Source organism: Cheilinus undulatus, linkage group 24, assembly GCF_018320785.1.
Source record: "Cheilinus undulatus linkage group 24, ASM1832078v1, whole genome shotgun sequence".
Taxonomy (NCBI): Eukaryota; Metazoa; Chordata; class Actinopteri; order Labriformes; family Labridae; genus Cheilinus; species Cheilinus undulatus.
In genome coordinates this window covers 8108114-8135321 of record NC_054888.1, presented here as the reverse complement: position 1 = coordinate 8135321, position 27208 = coordinate 8108114, and the positions used below count along the sequence as shown (strand labels likewise).

General features: G+C 40.0%; 1 protein-coding gene across 3 annotated transcripts; it reads left to right on the top strand.

The window, feature by feature from the left end:
- The first annotated feature begins 7 nt into the window (after positions 1-7).
- Positions 8-25642, top strand: trak2 (trafficking protein, kinesin binding 2). 3 transcript variants are annotated; one of them, XM_041782137.1, is made up of 17 exons: positions 8-145; positions 5302-5489; positions 7557-7736; positions 12038-12097; positions 12692-12768; positions 12855-12971; positions 14287-14505; positions 14704-14782; positions 14873-15003; positions 17208-17282; positions 17914-18051; positions 18378-18457; positions 18594-18734; positions 19725-20011; positions 20115-20615; positions 20718-20817; positions 22293-25641. In XM_041782137.1, exons 2-17 carry the CDS (start codon positions 5435-5437, stop codon positions 23071-23073), a joined length of 3021 nt encoding a protein of 1006 aa, XP_041638071.1. In that variant the 5' UTR covers positions 8-145; positions 5302-5434; the 3' UTR covers positions 23074-25641. The 3 variants fall into 3 exon arrangements, with proteins under 3 accessions (XP_041638071.1, XP_041638072.1, XP_041638073.1); XM_041782138.1 differs by lacking the exon at positions 12038-12097 and having other exon boundaries at positions 22293-25638; XM_041782139.1 differs by lacking the exons at positions 8-145; positions 5302-5489; positions 7557-7736 and adding an exon at positions 8202-8271 and having other exon boundaries at positions 22293-25642.
- The last annotated feature ends 1566 nt before the right edge of the window (positions 25643-27208 follow it).

Genomic DNA, 27208 nt, shown 5'->3' with positions numbered 1-27208 from the left:
GTCACCGTCGCGCTGTGATGACGCGCAGCTGGGTCTCCCTCCCTCGCTCCCTTCCCCTCTATTGTTAGAGGTTTTGGTGAAGGGGTTGACGGGCACCGTGTGTACCACTGGGATTGCCCATGCTGTGGATTATTATTGATATAGGGTAAGTTTTATGATACAAAATCTTATTTCATATTTTGCATGTCATAATTCCCTCTCCACGCGAGGGATGCTGTCAGTTGGAGCTCGCGCTGGCATTGTTAGCCGTTGAAGCTGTCATCCTCGCCCATCACGAGATAGCATATTTACCGTCCTGTCAGCTAATGCTAACCCCTTATGACAATAATATTACATTCTTATGAATTATATTTTAGTAAAGTTTAATAAATAAACATATTCTGACATGTAATATTAGGTTTAGCGTGTTTTTGTGATGTAGGTTGGCCTGCGTAGCATTTTTGTTTACTGGTTACGCTAACGTAACGTAACTCAAATTATGTACTAGCGGATGTCAGTTCCCTTTATTTGATATAGCTTGGTTTAAAGCGGCATTTTAATGTGTAGTTTTTAACTAAATAATTCACAAATGAGGTCTTGATATCTGCGAACAACGTGGATTTATAGATTTTTTTCCTCTTCCTGTAAAAGCTGAAGATGACACACGGAGTCCAACCCAAACAATGTCGGTTATTTAAAAAATATAAACCCAAATCAAATGTTTTTGTGAATTCTAAAGCTCTTAAAGATTGCTCTAAGCATTTAAATCAATGTTGAGTCTTTTTTTTACGTCTGTTAAAATGCAAAACATCTCTGGAATTTGTTTATAAATGCAGATCTGTACGTAAGTAGGTGTGCTTTTATCTCCTTGGTAAATCATGTTAAAGCATGTCTGCTGATGTTTGAGTCAGAGGTTGTCAGTGATGGTTTGCAGTCAGAATCACATGCTGCTTCCATTTAATGCCCCACTTATAAAAGGGTGGACTCAGGCTCCCTCTAGTCTCTAGTAGAGCAGGGATGGAGAGTAAGTAGTAGATTTACACAAAGGTCTGCTGCAGAGTATTTTTGGGAACTTGAACTTGAACTTAGTACTGTTCCTTCAACACAAGTATACAGTGTTGATCCACCAGTGTTGGTTTAACTCTGTTTTCCATCATGCCTTTGGGCAGATGATGTTTAGATGTGTTTACGTGTGTTTGGATGTCGTCTGCTGTACAGTGATCCCTGCAAATTTCACACAGAAGCAGATCAACAAGCTCAGAGTTGAAGTTATGACAGTAGAGAAAGTTGTTTTTGATTGTTTTGTTCGGCCTAGAACATCGTAGTGGCATTTATACTGCCTCACTTATTATGTGTCACACCATATAAGAGCATCAACTGAATGCTTAGCTCAGACATGAAGGGGACATAAAGTCTGCAGAGAGCTGATGCAAGCAGGCAAATCTCCCGGGACAGCTGTGACAGACTAGTATAATGCTGTCTGGCCATGGCTCCTGCCCCACTGTTGCGCTGACACCTTTTATAATGCTCAATAATCCATCAACAACATTAAGTGGTGGTTTCCAGAGTGTGGTCAGAGTTCGATCCAGCCTTTTATAAAGCTGGAGTAAATTGAGTGTTTGTGTAAGAGTAGCATTTTGTGGGTTTATGTTTAACCTTGTGAAATAAAGAAGCTGTTATGATCATAACAGCATCTTTTACTACTTTATTCCTCAGCTGAAGACTCTGTCTTGCAGGCTGTACCCTAAACAAGAAGCTGTCTGGCTTTATTACTCATGAGCTGACTCACAGGCGCCTGGTCAACGACAGTGTTGCCATTTTACATCAGGGCTTGTGTCAGAGGGATGTTGCTGTGATGCAGAAATTCTCTTCCCAGTGTAAGTGAATGCATGTAGCAGTCAAATCAGCCACATAAATATCAATATTTTCTGCATGGAATGACCCTCAGCCCTGATGTGAATGTCATACTTCCAATACCAGTCAGTCAATGCCAGTGGTAGAAATGGGTCAGCGCTGGCCTTTAATGGTAAAACTGCATTTGAGCTGCCTGTTAGCATGGCGTGCATTACAGTAATCTTCTTCATAGAGCTCAGCATCAGTGTTATGTAAGCTGCAGAGGATGAATGTTGCCCAAGGACTGTCTCTCCGAAGCCTTGTGCACAAAAACCCACCCACACACAAAAAAACAAGTACATTAATATGCATATAATATGTCTGCATGCAGAGGCTTAACACTGGGGTCAATGACACAGATGGTGCTGGGGTCACGGTACCCTCTCAGAAAGGCTGGGGGTGAGATAGAATATGTTTATGGCAATGTATGCTTGTCCTGACATCTGTGGTACAGTTACTGAATTACTGTTGCCAAATGATAAAATACAAGGAAATTTGACTGACTTATCAGCTGTTTTTAGCAGCGTCTGGTGAATTTCCTCGACCTACCAGCCAGCGGGTTGGTGAATAAAAGTAACATGATTTTGTAACCATATATTGAGTCTCAGTTTTCTGGTTGTTTATACTAACTTTATGACCAGACTCGAGCAGACCTAATTGACCAGAGAACCTCGCCTCCTCGTTCCAATGCTAGAGCTGCTGTCAAATCACAGTCGGCTGTGAGCTGGGATGATTTCACTCATATGAGTAATGCTGCTGCTGGTCTGTCTGCTAAACCTCTTTAACCCTCAGGCATCACCAGGGACATTTTTGTCCGTTTGGGCTAATTTTTCCTCTTTCTCTGCTCACCATTTTGGCTGTGTTTGTGAGTATGGTCTAACGTTTCTCTCTAAGCAAATTTTTGAATTCAAATTTCAGTTGCTCTAATTGCTCAGGGGAACACTGTGAAACAAATTTACTACCCTTTAAAGCCATTAAGGACAAAAATGTCCACTTCCAAAATACTGCTATAAAAACTTAACAGATTGATATTTTTTTTGCTTTTTTTGCATAAATCTCTTAAACAACTTCAGCTGTGCTCAAAACTACCAAATATTCAATCATTTTGAGGATTTTAACCCTTTAAATGCCAGTTTGATTACTTAAAGTCAATGTTGTTTTTATGAAAAAGTGAAAAAATGTGATATCTTCCTTAAACCAAATGTTGGATGGCTGGGCATTATTAAAGTGAAATTAAAGTGATGCCTGAGGGTTAAACCAATGTTTAATTTGCACAGCTGAGGACAGGAGAGTCGGTTGAAAACCTGGTCTGAAATGAGGACAACTCTCAAACTTTCAGGTGACCGTGATAACTCCTAGTATGAGCTCATAACAACAAACTGATTATCTTCTAGTATCAGTTTAGGCTTTATTGCCGTTTCTTCTGAGTTGTTATGACCTGGCTGCACTAAGACTCAAACCAGCCTCAAAATAATCAAATAATTACTGTCACTGAGTACCTTTTTTGGAGGAAACTGGACTTTTTTGATCACTTTTACTTCAACTGAAGTAAGTTTAAACCAGAGTAACTGTACTTCTACTTGAGTCCTATACTCATGTATTTTTACAACCTCTGTTGACTCCAGAGTAACACAAAGCGAAAGAATGATCCCACATCACAACCAGAAACACCCCCCTGTTGCACCATGAAGTTATCCACTGGGTTAGAATTAATGGCTGTAACTTCAGGTGCTTTGTGCATTCTTCACCTGAGTCAGTGCTCTGTCATTTTTTAAAATAATTTACACTTTTGAAAGTGTAGTTTAACTATATGTAGGCTATTATGGAAAAATACAGGCACTTTTTAAGTTTTAAATTAAACTCTGTGAGTCTAATTGAAACACTCAATTTTGTGGCGTATTTTCCTTTATTACCTGTTCTCTTGTTGTTCCTGCCAAAAAGAAAAGATCATACTTTAATGTAAAACTCCTCAGTAGCTACACAGAACTTGAAGTAAACTTAAAATTAGATTACTTTTACTTGAGTAGATTTATAGGCTAGTACATTTACTTAAGTTGATTTTAAGGAAACTAACTGTACTTGTATGTGAATACAATCTTTGTGTACTTTTGCCGCCTCTGTTTTTTCATAAATAAACATTTTCCTTTAATAAAGGAGATTGTTCCGACTGTTTATTGTATTGTATCATGTATTTTTGTATTTTTTGTATTGTATCATGTTTTGTGTTTTATCGTATCATAATGTATGGCATGGTATAGTTATGTTATCTCATGGTATGGTATCCTATCATATCGTACTGTATCAAAATTTTCGGTATGGTGTTGCCTGGGATGGGAATTGACAAGATTTTATTGATATCGATATCATTATCTATTCTTCTTATCGATTTAATTCTTTATCACTTCCTTCCTGTGAATCGTCTTTTTGGAAAAAGTAGACTATAGATCCAGGCTATTCAATTCAAGGCCCTGGGGCCAGATCAGCACCCCAAGGTCATTTTTAGTGGCCCTTTAAAGATCCAGTTTGTAGAATTTCCGCCCCCCAAAAATCTCTTAATTTAAAGGGACCATTCCTATCTTATGTAGTTTTTAATTGAGGCCTAACAGTATCTCAGCTATTTCCTAACCCCCTTCTTCCCTCTTGGTATTTCATGGTAGTTTATAGTCATGGTTCTCGGTGTGGGGGTTGCCAGATCCCTTCCAAAAAAATGCTGTGATGTTGCATCATGGGACGTGTAGTATCCTGGATTTGTATGTGAAATGAAGTAATATTTAGGGATGAAAATCACAAAATTGAGCCGCCTGCTGCTGTGATTCTAGCAAATCCATATTAAATCACTGTCTCACATCTTTCTGATGCAACAGAAACTCTACATTTCTACAGTTCCTCTTTTTTACCTGTGATGACTCAAGCTGCAGCAAATAGATTCAAACCGAAACAGGACCTGACAATTTGACAGTAAGAATCTGTCCAGGAGCGTGCAGCTGGTGTTTCATTTTCCCAATTTTCCTCTGGGATGTCAGCCTTTTAGGAGAGGGCTTCCTGTCTCATTCCTCCAGAGATAGGCAACAGGATGTGGGAGGAGCAATGCATCACCCCTCAGCCCTCCCTTAAAACAGTTTGTCACACATGAGGAGGAATATGCATCACAGTTACAGCAGCTGGCTTGTTCCAGTTTGTAGGTTTACTGTGAATTCCTGAAGTGTGACACAAGGAGAGGGTATTTTTCTGGACAAGGAAAGGTGTAGCTCCGAGTCTGAGATGCTCAGTGCACACATACAGATTATGAACAACAAAATTAACCCATCATTGAGCCAATTTTACCCTGAGTTGTTTGACTTTCATGACTTATAAGCATATTAAAACTCGCCTTTTTTCGGTTTTCATGTCTGTGACTGTTTTTCTTACTTCTACCTCTTCTCTCCTCAGGTAAAGGTGTGTGCAGGCACCACCTTTCAATGCAGGAACAGGATGTGATGTACCAGCAGTAGTGGCTGCTGATTTCTGTCCAGCTTTGTGTTTGCAAGCGGGGATCCGTCCCCTCTTGCACCAAGGACAGGACATGTTTGAAGCCAAACCCCGGGCTGTGGAGAAGAAAGAGTCGAGCACTGAGACAGGTACAACATTTGTGCTGTTATATTATCTCTGTCTTAAAAGATACAAAAAATGAACTGGGAGTAATAAACTGAACATTTAAGATGATGTTGTAATGCCCTGCAGTGCTCTATGCCCTGTCTCTGGGCCTGATGCTATAGTTAGCCCCGTCTGTCCCAGTAAACCACATATTTGCTCAAGTGGAAGGACATTGCCTTGTAGAGCGCTTGAGCCGAGAATACACATCCGCTGTACAGCACCACGTTTAAATATTTCCTCAGTCTGCTCTCATATTCAGAAAGAAAACACTGCAGCCTGACATCCTTCCTCTCCTAAGCCTGCTGTGTTATGACAACATAAAAGCGTTCTTCATAATTATATCTTTCAGTTTCTTTTAATCTTTCAATCAATTAAGAATGTGTTGTGTGAACTATTGCTATGTAAATGTTTTTGTTGCCTTAACAAAGAAATAAGTGGTTATTACACAGACTGAAATTAATGTTGATGCTTCTTACAAACATTATCAAGGAAGACCATCAGCAACAAGTCTGATATTGCATGCCTTTTTTGAATATTGAATATTAGAATATCAGAAAAGGAGAAATGTTGAACTTCTGGACAACTGTGCACATTTATGCACTCAGTAACTGGTTGTAGCTGCTTTGCACACAAATTACAGCATCTACATGACATGGCATGGAGGCGATCAGTCCGTGGCACTGCTGGCAGGTTATGAAACCAGGTTGCGCTCACCTGTATTGTTGAGTCTGTCATCTTCCTCTCCCCGAAAGAGCCAGCTCTTCTTGCTGAACTGATCCGAATGATCCGTATCTCTGAAAAGAGGAATTCCCATCACTGGTCTCATGACCTGGCCTTGGCATCTGTTTTAGATGGAGCTTCACCATAAGAAATCTAAGGCAGCGGTAGCCTTCACAAGAGTAGCGCATGCGCACAACACAATTTGTCGCTCTGATTAGCCTGTCATAAATGTGGAAGACAGGACATTCCTCCAATCACCTTCTGAAGATTTTCTGAGAAGTCCTGCCCTTCCCAGATGTTTTCTGTGGGAGCTTCAGGTTAGCTGCCAGCCAGAACACACAATTCAGTCTGGCATTTCAAGAAACAACCCAGATAGTTGCATTCAGCCATATACTAGATTTTAACCTAGTCTTTGTCTCCACACACACATTCTCTACCTACTGAAAACTGCTTCACGACCCACTTTTAGGTCACAACCCCCCAGTTGAGAACCACTGTTCTGGATCCAAACGTTCCAAACCGTCTGATCTTAATAGATATGCTAGCATCTTTTCACCATGCTTGTTTACATTAGTGTAGCATTGACCACTAACCAGAGCTACAGCCCCAATTAGCAATGGTTGATCTTCAGCTTAGACGCTACATTTGACCAGCATTGTGGGCCTTTATTAACCCTCCGGGGTCTCTCCAGAAAAACTCACACTTAGGACCCTTGTAAATTGTATACATTAATATTTTTTCCTCTTTCAAAGCTAAAATCTTCAAATCAGCTTCAGCCCTAGTTAGAACCTTGACGTTTTTATTTATTTTCGAAATATTTTTTACATTTTTATGTTGTTTTTTGTCATAATAGCACCTCTGTTTTAACATGAAAAATGCAAAATTTAAGTTGCAGAGTGGAGTGTTTGGGATGAAGTTTTTAGAGCGTTGTATATGTCAGTAAATTATAACAACACTGATTTTGTTGCATTACAGGTTTATATGAAAAACTCACACTTAAGACCCTTGGAACCAAAATGGGTCTCTGCAGAAAAAGTGCAAAAGAAATTATATGAATTAACATTATTTTTTCAGACTGGGGCAGATGACTATGTTTAAGCCTGCCTGTTGCTTCTGGGCCACAAACAGTGTCAAAAGATGGTAGCTAAAGCCAGAAGAAGGGCATAATTTGCAGGTGCGTCAGCATAGAGAAGCTGGCATTTTCATACTCAACTTGAATAGATAGGGACAGGGAAAAACTAGGGAAATTTTTCCCTGTAAAACTCTGATTTAGCAGAAATTAACCCTGAAATCTGAAGTATGGATGATGTTTACTGTCTTAATACCCACAGATGAGGGGCTGGGCAGCAGCGGGAGGCACTACGGCTCGCTGGGCTCCAGCTCAGCTTGCTCGGTCTACCTGTCAGACAGCCAGGACTGGGCCGTCTCCCCGAGCTGCTCTCCAGATGAAGCCCCCGGCCAGCACAGCGCCATCTCCCCCATGCTGGCCGAGGAGACTTTCCGCTACATGAGTAAGTGTTTTTAAATTCCTCTTTGAATCAGTGTAAAATCACATCTATTTCTAGCTTTTCTGTATCTGCGTCTCTTTTTCTGCTCTCTTGTGATTGGTCGACATCAGAGAGCAGATGGTTCACTCGCCCCGCTGCATTAAACACGTGAGGGATTCATTTTACACAGCGGACATCCCGTTCAATTAAAATCACAGGGATTTAGCGTGGATATTATTTGGCACAGGGTTGTCATTGTGTAAGGCTGTGGTTGCTTGTGCGCAGCAGACAGAGTGGGAAGTGTTTGTGTGTGGAAGAGAGGGAGGGAGAGTGACAGCGAGAGAGAGGAATCCAGTCATCCAGCCAGAGTTTAAGTGTGGCTGATTTCAAAGCCAGAGGGAGTCACGGGACAGAGTGATGAGGACGAAGAGGAGGAGGAAGGAGAGGGGGGCAGGGTTGAAAGACGGAGCATGAAGAGAGGACAGTAAAGAGAAGAGTGGGATCATGCCGGTTTTAAAAATCCACAATGAGGAGGCTTATGACAACTTCGCTATTGAAGGTGAGCATGGGAGTTAGTGTGTGTGTGTCAGGGAGAAGCAGAGACATGTGAGCTGGTGTGACTGCAGGATGCCTGCAAGCTCAGACAGAATGTGGGAAAGTGTTTGTATACTGTGTAGAGAAACAGGAAGTTGGATGAATGTGTGTGTATTTACATTCAGACAAAGTTGCTGTCGGATAGACACAACTTCCTCTCTGTTGCTCACTTCTTGGCACAGTTTTAATGCAGAATTCCCCTTTATTTTGGGTCTTTTGAGGTTTAATTTTCACAAAAACACTAAAATATTCAATGCATTATATAGTTTGTTTACATGATTGTGCATAGTGTGTGTTTAAATTGTGTTTTTCTATGCACGTGTGACATATGGGGTACAGTAGGGAGTCCGGGTGTCATTTTCCTACTGGGTGAAGCATTTGCTCCACTTATGAAGTGATAACTAGAAGCAGTCTATTAATAGTGACTGATGCACGTGCAGACACAGGGCATGTTAATATTTCAGTGCCCTCTAGTTGTCCTGCTGTGTTGGTATGCATATAGATATCACTTACTGTATGTAAAGATGGATGACGCATCATGAACAAGGTCATAATTGTTGACAAAAACCAACAAAAGATTACAAAAGCAGAGCAGATGTAAGCTGTGTACAGCTATATTGCCAAGAGGAGAGGTTAGAAGCATCCTGTGATAACAGAATTAACTTTAAGAAGGATTTTAAGAGCTGCAATGGTTTTATCAAGTAGTCATATGTACCTGTAAGCACTTAAATGAAAGTACTTTTACTTGGTGTGAAAAAAAAAAAAGTTTATCAGTGCGTCTTTAGCATTTTCAAAACATTAAAACTGAAAAAGTTATGACTGAATGAACCCAAAACACACAAGAAATGATAGAAAATATATCGACTGCCTTCTATTTCTGCCAACCAAAGTGCACACTCAACTAAAAGTCCGTGATGCCACAACACAAACTCACCACTACAACTAAATATTTAATTAAGTTGAAATGAACATACATCTTGCGTATTTTTCAACAAATTCAAGCATTAAATCATTCTATACATTACGTTCAAAAAACAATGAAAAAATTCAGAAGCAGTTAATCCATAGTTGCATGGCTCTGAATATGAGGGTGCAACAAGCTTTAAGCTATAAAGGAGGCGGCTGGGGTGGAGGAGGTGAAACTCTGCCAGCAGCAACGTGACATTTCGGCATTGATGCAAGCAGGGATTAGTGAGAAGTACGTCATGTTTAAATGGACAGCTGTGTTGAGAGAGAGAGCTGGGATTGGCTGTGGGTGTCAGCTGGCAAACAGCCAATTGCAGCCAGGGGTATGACTTCTGTATGACTTTATTGAAGGGTTTTTTTTGTTTTCATGTCACTTGTTTTAATAAAAGAAAAGTATTTAAAACATGAAAAAGACAATTTTTTGTTAACATAAATATAATAATATTACATTTGCTTTGCATTAAATTAAAATAAGGTGTCTTGATTCCTTAATTCATTGCTGCCATGTTAAAATTATCTTAAAACACCTAAGAATTAAATACCAAAAACACCCTGATGGTGCAGGAATTGTACTAAACTGAAAACTATGACTAAAACCGAGGTACATATTTAACCAACTGTGTTGTTGTATCCCTACTGAATAGCCCAATTTTGGTAAAAATCCACATCAAAAGCATTTTTTACTTAAATGAAGGCAGAAGTCACTGTTTTCGAAGGTTCAGAGACTCTTATGTTGTCTATTTCAATATTAAAACTAAACTTCTCAGAAAAGTGAACTCTTGAACATTAAGAGATCTAATTTTTTTTGTCAGAGACCATATTTAAGGAAAGTGTTTTGACATGAACTTGGCTTTTATAGACTGTTTCAATAAGGAGGAGGCGGAGCTTGTGACTTAGACAGTCACTCAGATCACCCCCGTTGTTTTGGCTTCATTTTGGGGAACTGACGTGACGTACATCTTTTTATACAGCCTTTGTATAAAGATGAGGAAATGTTTTATATTGGGGATTATTTTTGTGCATTAAAACAACACGCTAAAGCCTAACTATATCAGCACTAGACTCCTGCAGGGATACATGCATCTCTGGTATCCATTTTCCTGTTTTTGTGCCAAGTTGCAAAATCTACAGAGGGAGCTCACTACTGCTGACACACTTGGCAAAAATGCTGCTAAAACAGCAAAAACTTTATACTCCAGCACAGAGTCAGAGAGAGGATAAGCCGACTTTTAGTCCTTTAATTCTCGGAAACTTTGACCTGAACTTAGTGTGATATAAGCCCAGTTTTATTGAGGTTCATCTTTTGTTTCATATTTGCTTTATTGGATAGAGGTAACTGTAGGAAGTGATAGTATGATAGGGATGACTTGCAGCAAAGGGCCGAAGGTCGTAATTGGAGCCTGCTTTCACATCAAGGTGAGCCAGCAGGAAAACAAGTCAAAGAAATCTGGAGCAGATTTATAATGAGAGGACACAAATAATTCTTTCATTTCTGTGTTTTTCAGATTAAAATACCTTTTACATTTTGCATTAGATACCTTATATAAAATTTGCTGCAGATGTAGCAAGAGTTTACATTCCTAAGCAGCCATGCATCGTTAGTTGTAGTGTGTGATGATGCATTTATAGATTCCATATCAAATCAACACGTTTATGACCTATTGGACTTTGCAGTTGTGCTGTTTATTGAGGCCAAAGTGCATCACTGTTGAGCACAACAACTACTAGTTGATTACTATATGTGTTTAGTGTGCGGTCTCAGCTCCAGTAATGTCCTAGCTTTTATGTAGTTTTTAGTAGGTTATGTTTTAAATGGACCATGGGCCATTTTCGCCGTGACAGCTTGCCCCTCCCTACAGGTAAAGACATACATCAATCTCCGTCTTTGTTTGCTGATTTAAGCTATTGCAGTCGTATTTACAGTAACACTGGCAATCTTAACTAGCATTGTTTCTCTGTTTCCCTACATGTAACAAAGATAGCTCTGTTGGGCAGAGGTTATTTTTAGCCCGTGGTTGTTGGAGGGGAGAGCAGTGTCCAGATCCAGAGGTCAGTGTGGGCTTCAGATTACTGGACGACTGCTCTCATCCATTAGAGCAGCTGCTTCACTTGAGCCTTTCAAGTATTTGCTATTGCATTTAATTCCTGCTGAAAACAGATCGTTCATCGCTCAGTGTGCAGAAGACTAAAGAGGGAGCATAGAAAGATGTGCAGCATTGTAGGAGGGGAAATAAACTGCTGCTATTTTTTGTGGTTAGGAGTGCTAGTGGTCAGAGAGGGGAGTGTTTACACGTAGAAAAGGCATGTATAATGTCTGAGCCTGTGAATAGCACATGAATAGGTTGCATACCTTTGTTCAAGGGCTGTAAACACAGAGCTGAGAACAACAAACCCTCTCTTAATTTCACTATATTTTTCATATAAGGCTGTGTTATCGTTTTCTACATTAATATTCAGAAAAAAGGGAACATTTTTAAGCAATGTTTCAGTGATTAGAGATGCTATTTTCTTCAAACAGGTGGAAGTGGGAGCAGTGCAGCGCTGGCGACACCCACTCAGGTGCTAAAAGCGGTTCAAACTAATGGATGTGTAGACTCTGATTCTCAACAAACTAATGTCTCAAAATGAAGTTGATTCTGCTTTCATCCTTAGCTTTTTCATTTTCTCCTGCAGCTTCACTCTTTTCCTTCTGTCTCCCATTCATCCTACGACAAGCTAATCGCTTGTTCACCTTTTGAACTCTCCCTTCTCTCCTCTCTCACTAGCGTATTTTGCTTTGGAGCCCTCCTCTTATTCCCACCCTGGCTCTCAGAGCCTCTCCAAAGGTATCTTTTCCCGCTCTATCTGCCCGTTCTGCTCTGCAAGTTCTTTACTTAGTGTCAGTATGGAAGGGGGGCTTCAGTCTGCACCTTAACGTAGATCTCAGACCCATTCAGAACCACAGACCTGCAGCCCCTCTCTGGTTTTTTGCATGTAGATGACAGCAGACAAGGAAATGACATAGTAAAGGTCTGCTGTCTGCCACTGTAGACGGCTTGTAGCTCATATGCACAGACCACTAGCAACCCCACTGCCACACTGCAGTGCTATATCATTAAAGTAATGGTTCAGCAGTGTATTGTAGCTATAACCAAAAGAATCCTAGCTTGACTGCTGATACCAACTTTGGATGCATGTATGTAGCTCCAGATGGCTGTTGTTAGTGGTCAAAAGTAGGTTGTAGGTGATTGTCGCATGGTTCAAACAAGTGTCCATTAGTTTGTGGTGGAACGTGATTTTATTTTACTTCAGATGTTTTTGTGAGTGTTGATGTGGAGTTCATTATTTGCACATTTTGCATGCCAAAGCATGCAAAAATATTGCACGTGTGTTTACTTACACTTCTCCTAAAAGTTGACTAAAAATGTCTTTCTATCCAGTTCTTAGCGCTGATCGTGTGGAGCAGATGACAAAGACCTACAATGACGTGGAAGTGGTCACACACCTTCTGGCAGAGGTAGATATTCCCTCTCTTGCAACTGTCAGTCTTCATTTAATAGCTGGTGTCTTATTAGCCGACTTACTTTGGGTCTTATTTTACAGCGGGACAGAGACTTGGAGCTGGCCGCTAGGATTGGTCAATCACTACTGCACAGGAACCACCTGCTGCAGGAACGTAATGAGGCCTTAGAGGAACAGCTAACACAGGCCTTGGACCAGGTACATTATTCATAATGGAATTACTTCAGAGAGTTTATGTTTGAGCTCCATCAGATTTTATTGTGTATCACAGTGTCGTCCGCATACAGTTGTAGAAAAAAAAGAAGTTGTCCTAAACTTGTTCTTTGAGGTACAGCTTTTTCAAAAACTTGTTAACAGATTATAAAGACGAGTTAGACCAAAATAACACTTCGCATACATTCCTGAAGTAAACATTAGCCATAATTTGAAGATTGGTAATTAATTGCCGAAATTTGGTTTTAGATTTGTCAAAAGCAGATTTAGTCCACATGCAGGTGTAGGGGAAAAAAAAAGAAATCATCCTAAACTTGATCCTTGAGAGGAACAGCTAGCACAGGCCTTGGACCACGTACAATTTTTGATAATAGACTTACTTCAGAGAGTTTATTTTTTAGCCTCACCAGATTTTGATGTACATTACAGTGTCATTTGCATACAGTTGTAGGAAAAAAAGAAGTTGTCACAAACTTGTACTTTGAGGTACACCTTTTTCAAAAACTTGAATACAGATTATGAAGATAAGTTAGACAAAAGAAAGACTTAACACACATCCACAATAAAAACATTACCCATGCATGTAAGATTATTTCTTGCAGACATTTGGTTTTAGATCTGGCAGAAACCGATTTAGTCAGCATGCACTTGTAGGGGAACAAATGGTCCTAAACTCGATCTTTGAGGTACACCTCTCTTGAAAACTTGTATACGAATTGTGAAGATGAGTTAGACCAAAATAACACTTAGCCTACATCCATAAAGTAAAGATTCGCCATGCATTGAATACTGATAATTGCAGACATTTTCTTTTAGAGCTGTCAGAAGTAGATGTATATCACAGTATCATCTGCAAACAATCAATTAACAAGGACATTATACACCTCAACTTGATCCAACTACCTTCGACCAATTAACAATATAGCAATATATTTTTAGACAGATTTTTTGCAGGTACTTTTGCCCTCAATATTGATTTCAATACCAACGAAATCAAGAAAAATGATTATTTATTTAAAGCACTTTACTTCTTTATGGATGGCATGCTTTCTTCAGTTTGAAGTATAATTACATGTTTGTCAGCAGAATTGTATTGTAATCGTACTGTAATATTATTATTCTTATATTGGGTTTCACACCATGACTTAACTTGCAGTTTCCACCCCAGATAGTGAAGAATAATGCCACTTGATAAATATAGTTAATGACTGCATTGCAACCTTTTTCCATTATGACAAACTCACATTTTTAAACTAAGCTCATAGTTATCCCCCTTTCCCCATTCCCCCCACCTGTTCAGGTTCACCAGGTGCAGCATGAGCTCAGTAAGAAGGATGAACTGCTGCGGATGGTGGCCAGTGCCTCGGAGGAGAGCGAGACGGACTCCAGCGTGTCCACGCCGCAGCAGCAGCCTCAGCCAGTGGGACTAGCCACCGCTGCTGCAGCGCTCAGCCAGCTTGAGTCACTGCAGAGCAAGCTGCAGGAGCTGGAGGAGGAGAACCTCGTGCTGAGATCTGAGGTATATGTGAGACCACAATTTCAAAATGTAAATACCACATTGTAAAAGGATGGATTTGCACTTTCCTCCAGTCTTTTTGCAGAGCTTTTATTGTCATTGTCCTGGTAAACAGGCTTTTACAGGAGGTCATAGTGTGTGGATTGTTATGGTTATGATGCTAAAAGGGATAAATTGATCCTCTTTACCTCTGTCCTCCAGGCATGTCAGCTGAAAAGAGACACCATCAGTTATGAGGAGAAGGAGCAGCAGCTAGTGAGCGACTGTGTCAAGGAGCTCCGTGAGTAAAATGCACACACTTTCAAAATTACAGCCTCGTTTTTAGGAAGGTCAAACTAAACATTGGGACGTTTTTGTATGTTTGTTTCAGGCGAGTCAAACGGCCAGATCGTGTCTCTAACAGACGAGCTGTCGAAGAAGAATGAAGAGCTGCTCAGACATCAGGAGGAAATCGCTCAGCTGCTCTCTCAGATAGTGGAACTACAACACAGAGTGAAGGAGGTGAGGAGAGACGATTAAACTACTGTTACACATCATGTACTGTTTATACTGAAGGCGTACACGTAAGCTCTTTGACTAAGCCTCATGAACAACATGACTGTCGTTAGGGGAGTTAAAAGAGAAAGACTTGAACTGTCACTTTAACTAAAACACCGGGGACTGTTGACCTCAGGCAGGCTTTAACCTTTGAGTTGGAAGGACTTTTTACTGTCCTAAGCAAAAGAAAAAATAATATTCCAATGGAGTGAGCCCTGTATTAACTCTATGATATCTAGACAACAATTAAAGAGAATAAACATTGAAAAATGTTAGAAGAGGTCCCTCAAATTCAGTCAAAAATGCTTCCACTAATTCCCACACCCAGCATCACCAGCAAACACAACAAATATTCCCTTTCATCTGGAGCCTTCAGATATTACCCCTTCGTTTGAGGCTTTCAGTATAAAAGGATGAGGACATATTAAGTAAGAAGGCATGTCTGCTGTCGCTACAGGGATTACAGATGCAGTCTGACAGTTTTTGCAGGTGAAATCAGGAAAAAAGCCCTGTAGTTGGGGAGCTTTGCTCTCACCATGCCAGTGTGTGCAGTTGTACGACTAAAATGTCAAATGTGCCACAAATTCTGGTTGGGAGCAGCTGATTGGGTTGTGATCAACAGTCGTGAGGCTGAAATTCAGCCCAACTTCTGGGTCATGGGACTCAAAAACTGGGCCAGAATCAGCTTTAAATCATACACTGTACATCTGGCCTGGGTTAGTATTTCAAATTCTTCAGAATTAAGCCATGAAGCTTTGGGCTTGATGGTTTTGGTTGGAATTTACTTGGGACCTGGTGGTCTAGCATGTGACTTAACTCTGGATTCTTTACTATTGAATTAGTGGGCTTATCTTTGGACTTGGTGTGCTTGATTTGGACTTCTGTTGGAGACCTTGTGGTCTTCACTTGCAGGGTTTTTCACAGAACACACAGAATGTCTTTCTTTTTTTTAACCCCCTCTTTCTCTTTAAATGAAGACTCTACTCCTGGAAATTTTGAGCTTATAACACTTTCTTTCCTACAAACCTGTGAATATTTTAGCAACGATTTATGGTGGGAACTCAGCTATGTGTAAAGTTCATCCAGTATAATGAGAAAATGGCTTATAAAACTTTACACTCTTACATTGATTATAAATTTTTAAGGTCTAAAAACCTGTAATATATTATTATAGTCAAAGGCTTTCACCTCAAGGAGTTTTAGCTTTATGTTCATGTTGCAAAGAAACTTACATTGTGAAAAATAATTAATGGGGATGCTGATGCTGATATTGATAGTCGCGTCAGCCATTTTGTGTATTATTTTTCTTCCCCACAGGCTATCTCCTCCTTCATACTTTGTCATATCAACACTGTTTAAACTTTAAAAACTTAAGTTTCTTCATCATTCGACTGCCATGACTTTTCTCATTTCTAACTTTTATAATTAAAAAAAGCTATTTTCAGCTATTTCTATGCTTTTTCAGCCATTGAACGCAATTTTCAGCTACTTTTAGGCCAAAATCAGCTATTTTTATGCTATTTTCAGCTATCTTAAGGCTACTTTTAGCTTTATTTTAGGCTACTTTCAGCTATTTTTTTATCCTTTTTTGAGCTATTGAATGCCATTTTCAGCTACATTTATGCTATTTTTATGCTATTTTCAGCTATTTTTGTGCTTCTGGCTATTTTCAGCAGTTCTTCCACAATGCAGCTCTCAGCATCCCCACACAATTTCAGCTGAAATTGCAATTTTGATCTTGTTCTAAACTGTGAAGGAAAAGCGCGTGACCACTTGGTCCTCAAACTATTTTATTAAGTTCAGTTGGAAGAAGTAGTCAGCTGTAACTGAGTGAGTAGCCTGACAGCTTGCCCTTGTGGAAAACCCCTGCTTCTTGATGTTTAACTCTGGATTTTGTGATCCTAAATCAAAATGTTGAATTTTGACTCTTTGGGATTTAGCAATTATCAGGAGGTTTTCACCAGCGACTTGACTTAAGATGCCACCCTGGTCACCCTGCTGATGTGTGAAACCTCTTGTGTCATTATTGTTCATCTTTTCTACTAAGTATTGATGCTTTATTAGATCAAGGTTTAAGGAGTTGTTGACCAGATGTTGCCGGTGGTTATCACACTTCACAGGGTCAAGTGTTTCTGATTAAATATCTTTGTTGTGTTGTTTTTGTACAGCTGGCTCTGGAGAAAGAGGAGCTGAGGATCCACTTGCAGGCTTCCAAAGATGCTCAGAGACAGCTCACAGCAGAGGTACAGCCCGACACATGCTTGTGACACTGATTTTTTTTATTTATTTTAATTTTATTTAACCAGGAAAATTCATTGAGATCAACAGTGTCATTTACAAGAGTGTCCTGGCCAAAACAGGCAGCAGCAAAATTAAGAGTTACAGACATGAAATATAACAGTTAAAAACACAGATCAAACAAATCCTGAGTCACAGAGCTCAAAGTCGTTGGTCAAAACATTTACAAATTGAAGCATCATCCTCCAATGCTTTCAATCCACTTTTAAAAAGATTTAAAGAGACCAGCTCCCCACACATAGAGTCTCCTGAAGTAGCTTCAGGAAAACATCTTTGTTTATCTGAACAAAGACTGAAAATGTTAACTTTTTTCAGATATCATAGCTGCTTTTAAGAGGTTTGTGCCCTTAACATACAGAATTTGTAGAACACTATTGATTGTTTTTACTCTTTGATTCTCTAAATAGAATTTTGAGTTCAAAATAACAGAATGAAATTAATGAATATTTCAATTTTTATTTCAACTTTTGACAAATTGGTGCATTCATTATTACTTAAATTGTCCTGACCAATGACTGTAGTCAACAGTTTATTCATTCATTTTCCTTCTTGTGTGTTATTGTGTGTGTGCTGCAGCTGAAAGAGTTGTCAGACCGGAATGCGGAGTGTGTGGAGATGCTCCATGAATCCCAGGAGGAGATCAAAGAGCTGCGCAATAAAAACACTCCTTCTGCTGGGATGAGAAGGCACCTCTCCTACGGCCTCTACCCCATGGTGAGAGAGAGACTCTTAAGGTTTATAGAGCAGTACTAAGAGAGGATGAAAGTAGAACTGAGTCTGAAGCATTAGTAAATAAGTAAAGTGTTTTGGCTCATTAAAGCATTCTATTTTGTATTGCTTTCTATTGAGGATGAACAATATTATTATCACCATAATGTTGGTGTCGGTTAATAGAGGTTGGACCTGCAAAATTTAACAACATCCTGAAGGATGGACATGACTCCTTCACATCCAATGTAAATACAGCTGTGAAAAAATCTTTGTGTACAAGAAAAGTGCAGAAGGCTCCTTTAAGTCTGTGTTTATGTATGTTTTTACAGGACTCTTTGGCTGCAGAGATCGAGGGCACCATGAGGAGGGAGCTGAGTGTTGAGGAAGAGACCGCCTTTAAGGACCAAAGGTTTTCAGCTACTTTACATTATGAAATCAGGAAATTTGGTGTTTATTTATCAGTGTTTATTTGCATCAGACACAGTCATAGTTAACCTCATGACATCATCCTCCTATCTCTGACATTTGACTTTTACTTTCTGTAGAGTATCCCAAAAACGAGTATTCCAAACAGTCCGCTCCATCAACGCCTCAGCATCACGTCCACCCTCAGCCACGCCCCCAATCCCGGGCTCAGGTCAGAGCTCCTTGGTCATGACTGCACAGCCTTTCCAGTCCAATCAGGGGTATGTTTCCATTCAAACAATGTCCTTGCTTGTTTTAGGGCAGTGTTACTCAACCCTGCTCAACCAGAGAGCCAAATAGTTGAAAAATACCTTTGCAAGAGCCACAATCTAAGTGGTGAAAAGTGGCAAAAAAGGTTAAAGTGGCAAAGAGTGGAAAATATTGGGAGGAAAAGTAGCAAAAACAGGCAGTAACAGGCAAAAATGGGTGAAAAGTGACAAAAAATGAGTTACAGGTGGCAAAAATGGTCAAAATCAACAAAAACATACAGCGAAACATTAGTGAGAAGTGACTAAAATGGGCAAAAAGCTGTAAAAGAGTAGCAAAAATGGGGAAATAAAAGGCATTTAATGGATAAGGCAGCTTATATGGGCCAGAAGGGACAGAAAATGGCAAAAAAGAGGAAAAAAATAGCAAAAAGCAGGAGAAAAGTGGCAAAAATAGATGAGAAGTGGCAAAAATGGGCTAAAAGCAACAAAAAAGTTTCAAAAATGGATAAAAAGTTGTAAAATGGGGAGAAAAAGTAGGAAAAATGGGCAGAACAGGCAAAAAAGGTGAGAAGTGACAAGAAAAATGAGTTAGAGGGGGGAAAATTGGTCCAAAGCAGCAAAAACATAGCAAAAAACACCATAAATGTGGCAAAAATTGGCAAAAAGCTGGTAAAAGGTGGCAATACTTGGAAAAAAGTGGTATTTATTGGTAAAAGGCAGCTTATGTGGGCAAAAAGTGGCAGAAAATGGCAAAAGAAGGAGAAAAAACTAGCGTAAAGCAGGACAAAAGTGACAAAAATAGGCAAACAGAAATGGCAAAAAAGGGCTAAAAACAGCAAAAATTGATTTAAAGTTGCCAATTAATGTGATTTGCGATGGATAATTTCTGAGGGCAAAGTTTCCTTTTTTGAGGTTTTCTGGGGAATAATATTTCAGATTAGGACATAAAAGAGCCACACGTTGAGTATCACTGGTTTAAGGTAATTGTGGATCTGCTTTTAGGGAGGAGGTGCGTCTAGGACAGCCTGGATCTCCAGGAGGAAACGACCTGACCAGAGCACTCCACCGCCTCTCCCTGAGAAGACAGAACTTCCTGTGCGAGCGTCAGTTCTTCCAGGCAGAGCGAGAGAAGAAGCTGCAGGCACTGGCGGACGGAGAGGGCAGTGGCTACAGCTCGCCGATGGGCAGCGTGGTCTCGTCTTTCTCCAACCTGTCAGAGCTGTCGTTCAGCTCCAGCGTTTTCAAAACCTTCCTGCCTGAGAAGCTTCAGATCGTCAAACCCATGGAAGGTAGATTGTCCTATTCATTTTAGTATGCATGAAAAAGAGGCTGAATTGGAGTACGAATATTTGTACTTTAAAAGAGTATAATTTTGTTATACATCTTTGCTAGGTTCCCTGACCCTCCATCACTGGCAGCAGCTGGCAAAACCCCACCTAGCCACCATCCTGGACCCCCACCCTGGAGTGGTAACCAAAGGCTTCTGCCCCCTAGCTCAGGATGCAGTATACCGCCTGTCTGACATGGAGGAGGACGAGGAGGATGAAGAGCTCAGAAGGATCAATGACATAGAGAAAGGGGCAGCAGAGCGTGGAAAAGACGAGGAGGATGAAGAAGAAGAGGAAGTTGGGATCACCTTTAAGGTGCACTGCACATCAACGCCGGAGGACAGGAGAGACAGGAAGCTGTCGGTGTCGCCTCTACCTGTCCTACCTGTCCCACCTCTCTCCCCTACGTCACCTGGGATTTCTGCCTCTTCCTCATCTGTCAGATCAGACTTCAGGCCTGTCGGTGAGACCTCCAGCCTGCCAGCTCAACCCATTCCAGCCTGTACAGCAGCGGTCCAATCACAGAGTTCCACCTCAACATCAACAACAACAACAACTTCCTCTGGTACAAACTACTTAAAATATTTGAATAGAAATCAACAAACATGGCCTGAAATTATGCATTTTACTTAGTTATGCATCTCTTTCGTGATTTTTGTATGTGTAGTCCAAAATCCAGGGAAGTGTCAGAGCTCCACCTTCTCCACGTACACCTTCACAACCTGTCGCATCCTTCACCCTAGTGACATCACACAGGTCACCACAAGGTAAGCTTCGATTTTTGACATGATTTATCTTTGAAAGCTTCACACTTTTTGAAAAGTTTCATGGATGTATTTTTTAAAAATATAACAATCTGATTTTTGGTGTCTGCAACATGCTCCAAAAAAATTGGGACATGAACATGTTTAACACTAACACTAATTTTTAAAGTTTTGATAGTGAAATTCTCTCCCATTCTTGCTTGATGCATATCTCAAATTGCTAAACAGTGCAGGGTTTATGCCGTACATTCTCAATGGGAGACATGGCTTGACTGAATGCAGGACAGTCTAGTATCTGCACTGTTTTATTGTGAAGCCATGCTGTTGTAAGTCATGCAGAGAGTAGCTTGTCATTATCTTCTTGAAATAAGCAGGGATGTCCCTGATAAAGACGTGACTTTGATGGCAACATGTGCTACTCCACATAACAACCAGTATTAATGGTGCCTCAACAGATGTGCAAGTGACCCATGCCATGGGCACAAATACACCCCCACTACACCCCCTAGTAATGTACCCAGACAACTGTGTAGTCCAAACTGTAGAAAGTGCCCAGAAAACTCACCACAGGATTATTTTCGGTGGGTATTTGATGAGTAGAGTGTGGCTAAAGTTAGCAGCTAGCGCCACAGTTTTCATTCCCTTTGTGGGCTCATATCGTGCTCAATGTGGTTACTTGTCACTTCAGTTGAGTGGTTATATATAACCCAACAGCAGACATAGAACTTTGTTTTCATTTTCTAGTTCAAAATACTACCATACCGCACTGTTCCTACATCATGCTAATCGCTAAACTTCGCTTCTCATGTTTACGTCCAGCAGAGTTCCGTTGGAAAGCTAGTAGCAGGAGGCTTCATTACAATTGTACAAGAGAATTTAACCATTTTCTAAGGCCTGTATCTATAAAAGTTGATTGATAATTAGTTGATTGACTTGTAAATCTTGCACTGGCAAATTCAATCTCCAAATTTAACAGTTTAGCTGGCTTACTGCGTGTATCCCTACCCCACATCATCAGAGATTTTGGCTTTTTAACTTGGTGTTATAACCATATGGATGGTCCTTTTTCTCTTTAGCACAGAGGACTTAATGACCATTATTTACCAAAACAGTTTAAAATGTGGATATGTCCGACCACAGAACAGTTTTCCACTTAGTCAGTCCATCTATTCACATTACCCAAAGTGGCATCATTTTGGATTTGGGATTGGTATCTTTAAAAGTGATATCTTTTGTCCATAAAAATCTCTTACACTAGCAGATGAAAAATTAAAGACAACATTTAAATCTTTTTAAACTTTATAAACTGTTTTCAGGTTATGGAAAAGATGACCGTGACTCTTAGGCTACAAACTGTCCAGTGGTTCCAATTCATTACCCGCTACCAGACAGTACCCCCTTTATTCATAGATGCCAAACTTAATGTCCAGTGCCATATCGCTCTCTTTTCTTACCCTGTCTGTCTTAATGTTTTCCAGCTCTCAGTCATCCATCATGGCCAACACACCCAGCTCCATGAGGACAGGTCCCAGCACCCCTGTAACTCCCTGCAGACTGAGTCTCGGTGACTCCTTCCCCCCTCGGCGCTCCCCTGTGCCCCCCAGTGGCTTGGCAAAACTAGTCCTGGAGAGGGGAATTTCTGCACAAGTCTCCACCGAAACCCCTCCTCCATCCCCAAAACCCACACTCCGACAGCCCCTCTTCCGCCTCCTCCCTAGCACGCCCCCTAACTCACCCTCCCACTCACCCTCTCCCTCCCCTGTGCCCACAGAATCCCGCCAGCACTCAGCCGATAATTTCCTAGCTTCGCGACCGGCTGAGCTTTTCCTCCAGGACGTTTATGGGTTAAATCTCGGCCGTGCTCCACATCCCGACCTACCAAGCCCCAACCAGGAAACCCCAGGCCTTGTCCAGTCCCCTAAGCCAGGCCGAGTCCGGCCTGACCAGGGTAACGTCGGTCTTGTGGAGAGGTTGCGCCAGATGGGTTTCACCAAGGTGCTTCAGGGTGCAGAGTCAGACACGTCAGTGCAACGCCAGGATTCTGCAACTTTTGTGTCAACAGGAGGGGGAAGCCTATTGGACGGCTTGAGGCGCAACCAGAGCCTCCCTGCTATGATTGGTGCCCGAGCAGGGAGGTCGTCCAGTATGCCAACACCTCCTCAACATCCTACCACTCTTGCCCTCCCTCCACCACCATGGGGGAACCTCAAAGAGCGGCGACGGCACCTTGGCTCCGTCTCGAGTTCAACCAAACGCTGAAATAAAGAGGCAATAGGAACAGACTCTAGAACTTGAATTTCCTCCACCATCCTCCTTCTTTTCTGCCTTTTTGGAGAGAGGAGTCAGGGCATCTGGTGGAACGAACAATCCCTCCTTTTTACGACTTTATTTTAAAGCACAATTTAACTAAACTGACTGTTTTTAGCGATACTGCAGTGTCTATGTGTAGATGTGAGTAGTTACTGAGGCCTTAGTTTGCCTCTGAGCAGCTCTAGGTACCTTCTGAGTCATGTATGAACTAGGTTATGTAGTTTCCTGTGAGACTCTGGATGCTCTTGTAGAGGAATTAGTAAGGGACGAATTGTAAGTGGACGAAGGTTTGTGGATGTGTCTAGGAAATCAGTTTGAGCTAATGTAATGTATAAAAAGGTCTTGTATGTTTATGTCAAAAGAGAAAGAAAGTGAAAAGAAGGACAGAGCATCCAGAGTTTTGCTTCTAAGGGCTTGTTCTGTGTAGGTTTGGAAAGCTTTAGATGGAAATAGAACAGCATCATCTGCAAAGAAAATCACAGACAGAAGAGAAGGGATTCTACATGCTTTTGTGACTTGAGGACTAAGTGCTAGCTGGCTTAACGGAATACTGCCAGGCTAATCTTGTAGTCAGACCGTGCTATTAACATGCCAGTATTAATATTATAAGGATTTTACTGTCATAACACGGATGTCTGGTGACCGTCCATGTGCTCTCCTCTTCTTGCTCGTGTGTGCATGACACATCAAAAGCAACCTACGGGTCCCAGCATGCACCTGTCGGCAGACAGGTAGGGTCGAACTGAAGGCAAAATCAGATCCCAAGCAAAGATGGTCTGTTATTTCTTTCAGGTCCATGCATTTTGTGTGTTTTATTGTATGAGGCCTTAAGTAGAAGCCAGCACTGTTCTGATTAAGCTCCTGTGAAGCCATTTTGTATATATTTGTTGCACTCAGTGGAATTTGGAGGTTTTTCATTTGAGGATCACCGCTTGGTTGGAAGCAGCTCAACTTTGAGCCCTTAAAAGAAAAAAATAGGAATTTTATTATTTCAGTGTGTAGCCAACATTTTCTTAGGCCAGTGGAGCTTTGAAGTTTGGGCTATAAAGAGGGAAATTTATTAACACATTAATTTAAATGTAAAACTCACATTCAGGTTTTTCTAGTAGTTGTTTTTTATTTAAGGCTCCTGTAAGAAACGTTGGTTTATGTTGATTTTGGCACCCTCTGTGGACAATTTGGTACCAAGCATTGTGCTGTACATGTATGTTTTTTTAAGCAACAATTAAGTCTGTTTTGGCACCTACCCCCCATCACAGCATTTCTTTTAGCATTAAATATAACCGCCCAGAAACACTCCATCTTTATGCTGATGATCACCTTTACTCTCATTGCTCACAAAGAGCCACCACTCCCTTTTTTTTGCTCTTTCTTTATAACCAGTTAAAATTCCTTACAGGAGCTTTAAAATGTAGCCAGCGGATGGGAGGGCACCCATAGAAAATCAAGAAGCGTGGTTAACCCTGCATACTCCTGTGTTGCATACTATGTTAATGAAGCTTTATGCTTGACCCCCGTGATCCTTAAACCTTAAGTGATGCCATACCTGACACACACCTGTCCAACCAGAGCCTCCGAATCAGACAACGCACTTTTATTTTTTATAATGTTTTACTGACACCGCTGTTTGGAGTTTATTGGTTCTAACATATTTGAGAAATTTTTTGCTTAAGTGTGCCTGTTTGAACTATGTCAGCTAATATTTTCACGTAAGCTTTTAATTTATGTAGCACGTTTAGTTTTGCTTAATTTGCCTCACAAGGGAATTCAAACAAGCCAAATGTTTTATTATGAAGAATTGGAATACTCTAGTTTACTCATGTTCAGGTGTGGTGCAGTTTGTACTAAGCTTTGCCATATTTATTAAAGGAAGAAAAGCTACTGCTTTATTATTCGTTGTAGGATTGGATAGTGGAAAAGAAGGCATGTAAAGGCTGTTGATGTCTTTTAGATCAGTTGTAGATGTCATATCCACTGCATTTGAAAAGCAGACGGTTCAGGTTTCTTTCCTTTTTTGGCTCAAGTGTAAAATGTCCTGTGAATTCTTGTGCCTCCCTTCCAAGATCATGATCCTCTATAAAGTACTCATGGCTTTTATTCAGTTGCCTCTTTTTTAAAATAAAGCATTGGAAATAAAGCCACTGACTGGTTAACTTTTACTCATGCATGCAAAAACCCTTGCCCCTAAATCCCACACAAAATAGAATCCAACCACATTTTATTTAATGAATCACAAGTTAACATTTCAGTGAAATTTGCTAGACATGTCCGTAACTGAAAAAAAAACAACAAAAAAACAGTCGTAGTATCATACCCTCAGGCTTTTTCTGAAGTTTTTTGGTGTGAAAGCTAGAACCACAAAGCAGTCTGCCATGATGTAATCCCAAAACCTATGGGGGGCATCTGAGAATGTCTTGGCTCAAAATTAAGTCTATCATTAGCATTTAGCTTGCTGACAATGTTCAGGTACTGTACCCAAGAACTGGAAATTTTGAGGTGGTATGGCCATATTTAAAGATTTGGAACACTGAAAACCATATAATTACATGTAATAAAGTATCTAACTCGCTTGTTAGCTAGTTTGCTAGCAACTGAGCAACTTATTAGCCAACTGTTTTTAGCCAAGAAACTGGTGTAACTAAAATTGTTTTTATAGTGTTAAGAAATAAAACAGAAAATGCCAAACTGCAGTCTAATTTCAACTACTTTCCAGGAAGTGGAAGTTGCTAAGAGCTAGCATTAGCTTATTTTTAGACGTTTTAGCTTTAGATAAGCTAATGCTTAATAACTGAAATGCTCTCAAGAGTTTGCTAACATAATCATGCTTGGCAGGTAACATTTTCCAGTTATTGTGAATTGTATGAGACAATACGGCTATGTTTAAAGTAAAAAAAAAACTTTCATAAGATAAAAGCTAAGATACAACTACAGTTTCTACTAGCAAAAAGCTACTTACAAAGTTATACTGTTGTTAGCTACTAAGTTGCTTAGAAAGCAAAATCAATAAAGTAGAATAATTTGTTACTTCTTAATAGCCTTTTAAGTATTAAAATGGAAGTTATTCAAAGGTAGCATTAGCCAGGAAATTAAAATATGGCTTGTTTTAAAATATTTAAAAAATATTTGAAAAGCAGTAAGCTAAGGTCTAACAACAGCTAGCAACAAGCTACTTAATAGCCAATACTTTAATTAGCAAAGAAGTTTCTAAAAATCCAGAAAATTAGAGTAATTTGTTACTCCTTCATTTTTTAGGAAGAAAGTGGAAGTGATTCAATGCTAACATGACCTTATCTAAAGATGTTTTTAGCATTAATTATTGAAATGGGAACATAAATACGCAAACTAACTGATGTTTAGCCAGTAATATTCTCCATGAGCTGTAAATATAGAGGACAATATGGCCATATTTCAAGATATATATTTAAAAAATGCTGTAAAGCAATTGACTTAGCACTCACAAAAGCTAATGCTAGCAACAAGCTACTTACTAGCCTATACTATTATTAGCTATGACGTAAACATCAATGACATTGGCTAATTTGTTTCTTTATTCAATGTAATTTTAATGAAGAAAGAGAGAGTGAGTCAATGCTAGCATTAACCCATACAAAGATGTTTTAGCATTAATTATTGAAATGGGAACACAAGTATGCAAACTAACTGATGTTTAGCCGGTAATATTCTCCATGACCTGCAAAATAAAGGAAACAATATGGCTATATTTCAAGAATAAAATACTTGAGAAGCAGTTAGCTTAACTTTAACAAAAGCTAATGCTAGCAGTAAGTTACTTACTAGCTTATATTCTCTCTTTTATATATATATATATATAAAAGAGAGAATACCTGGCCTACTTTGCTGTAGTAACACGATGCAACAAAAGTCCAAAATTTTAGCTGGAAATTAGCTGACGCTAGATTGTTGGGACAATTTATCTTTTGGGACAATAAATTTATCTAAAAAGATCGGGAAAAGTCATCCAATATTCAAAGATACTTTCAGGGAGATCAGAAATAATGGGTTTTAGCGATCAGGCTAACATCAATGCGTTGAGAAATGTTAGTAAACACGTTAACATTTTAAT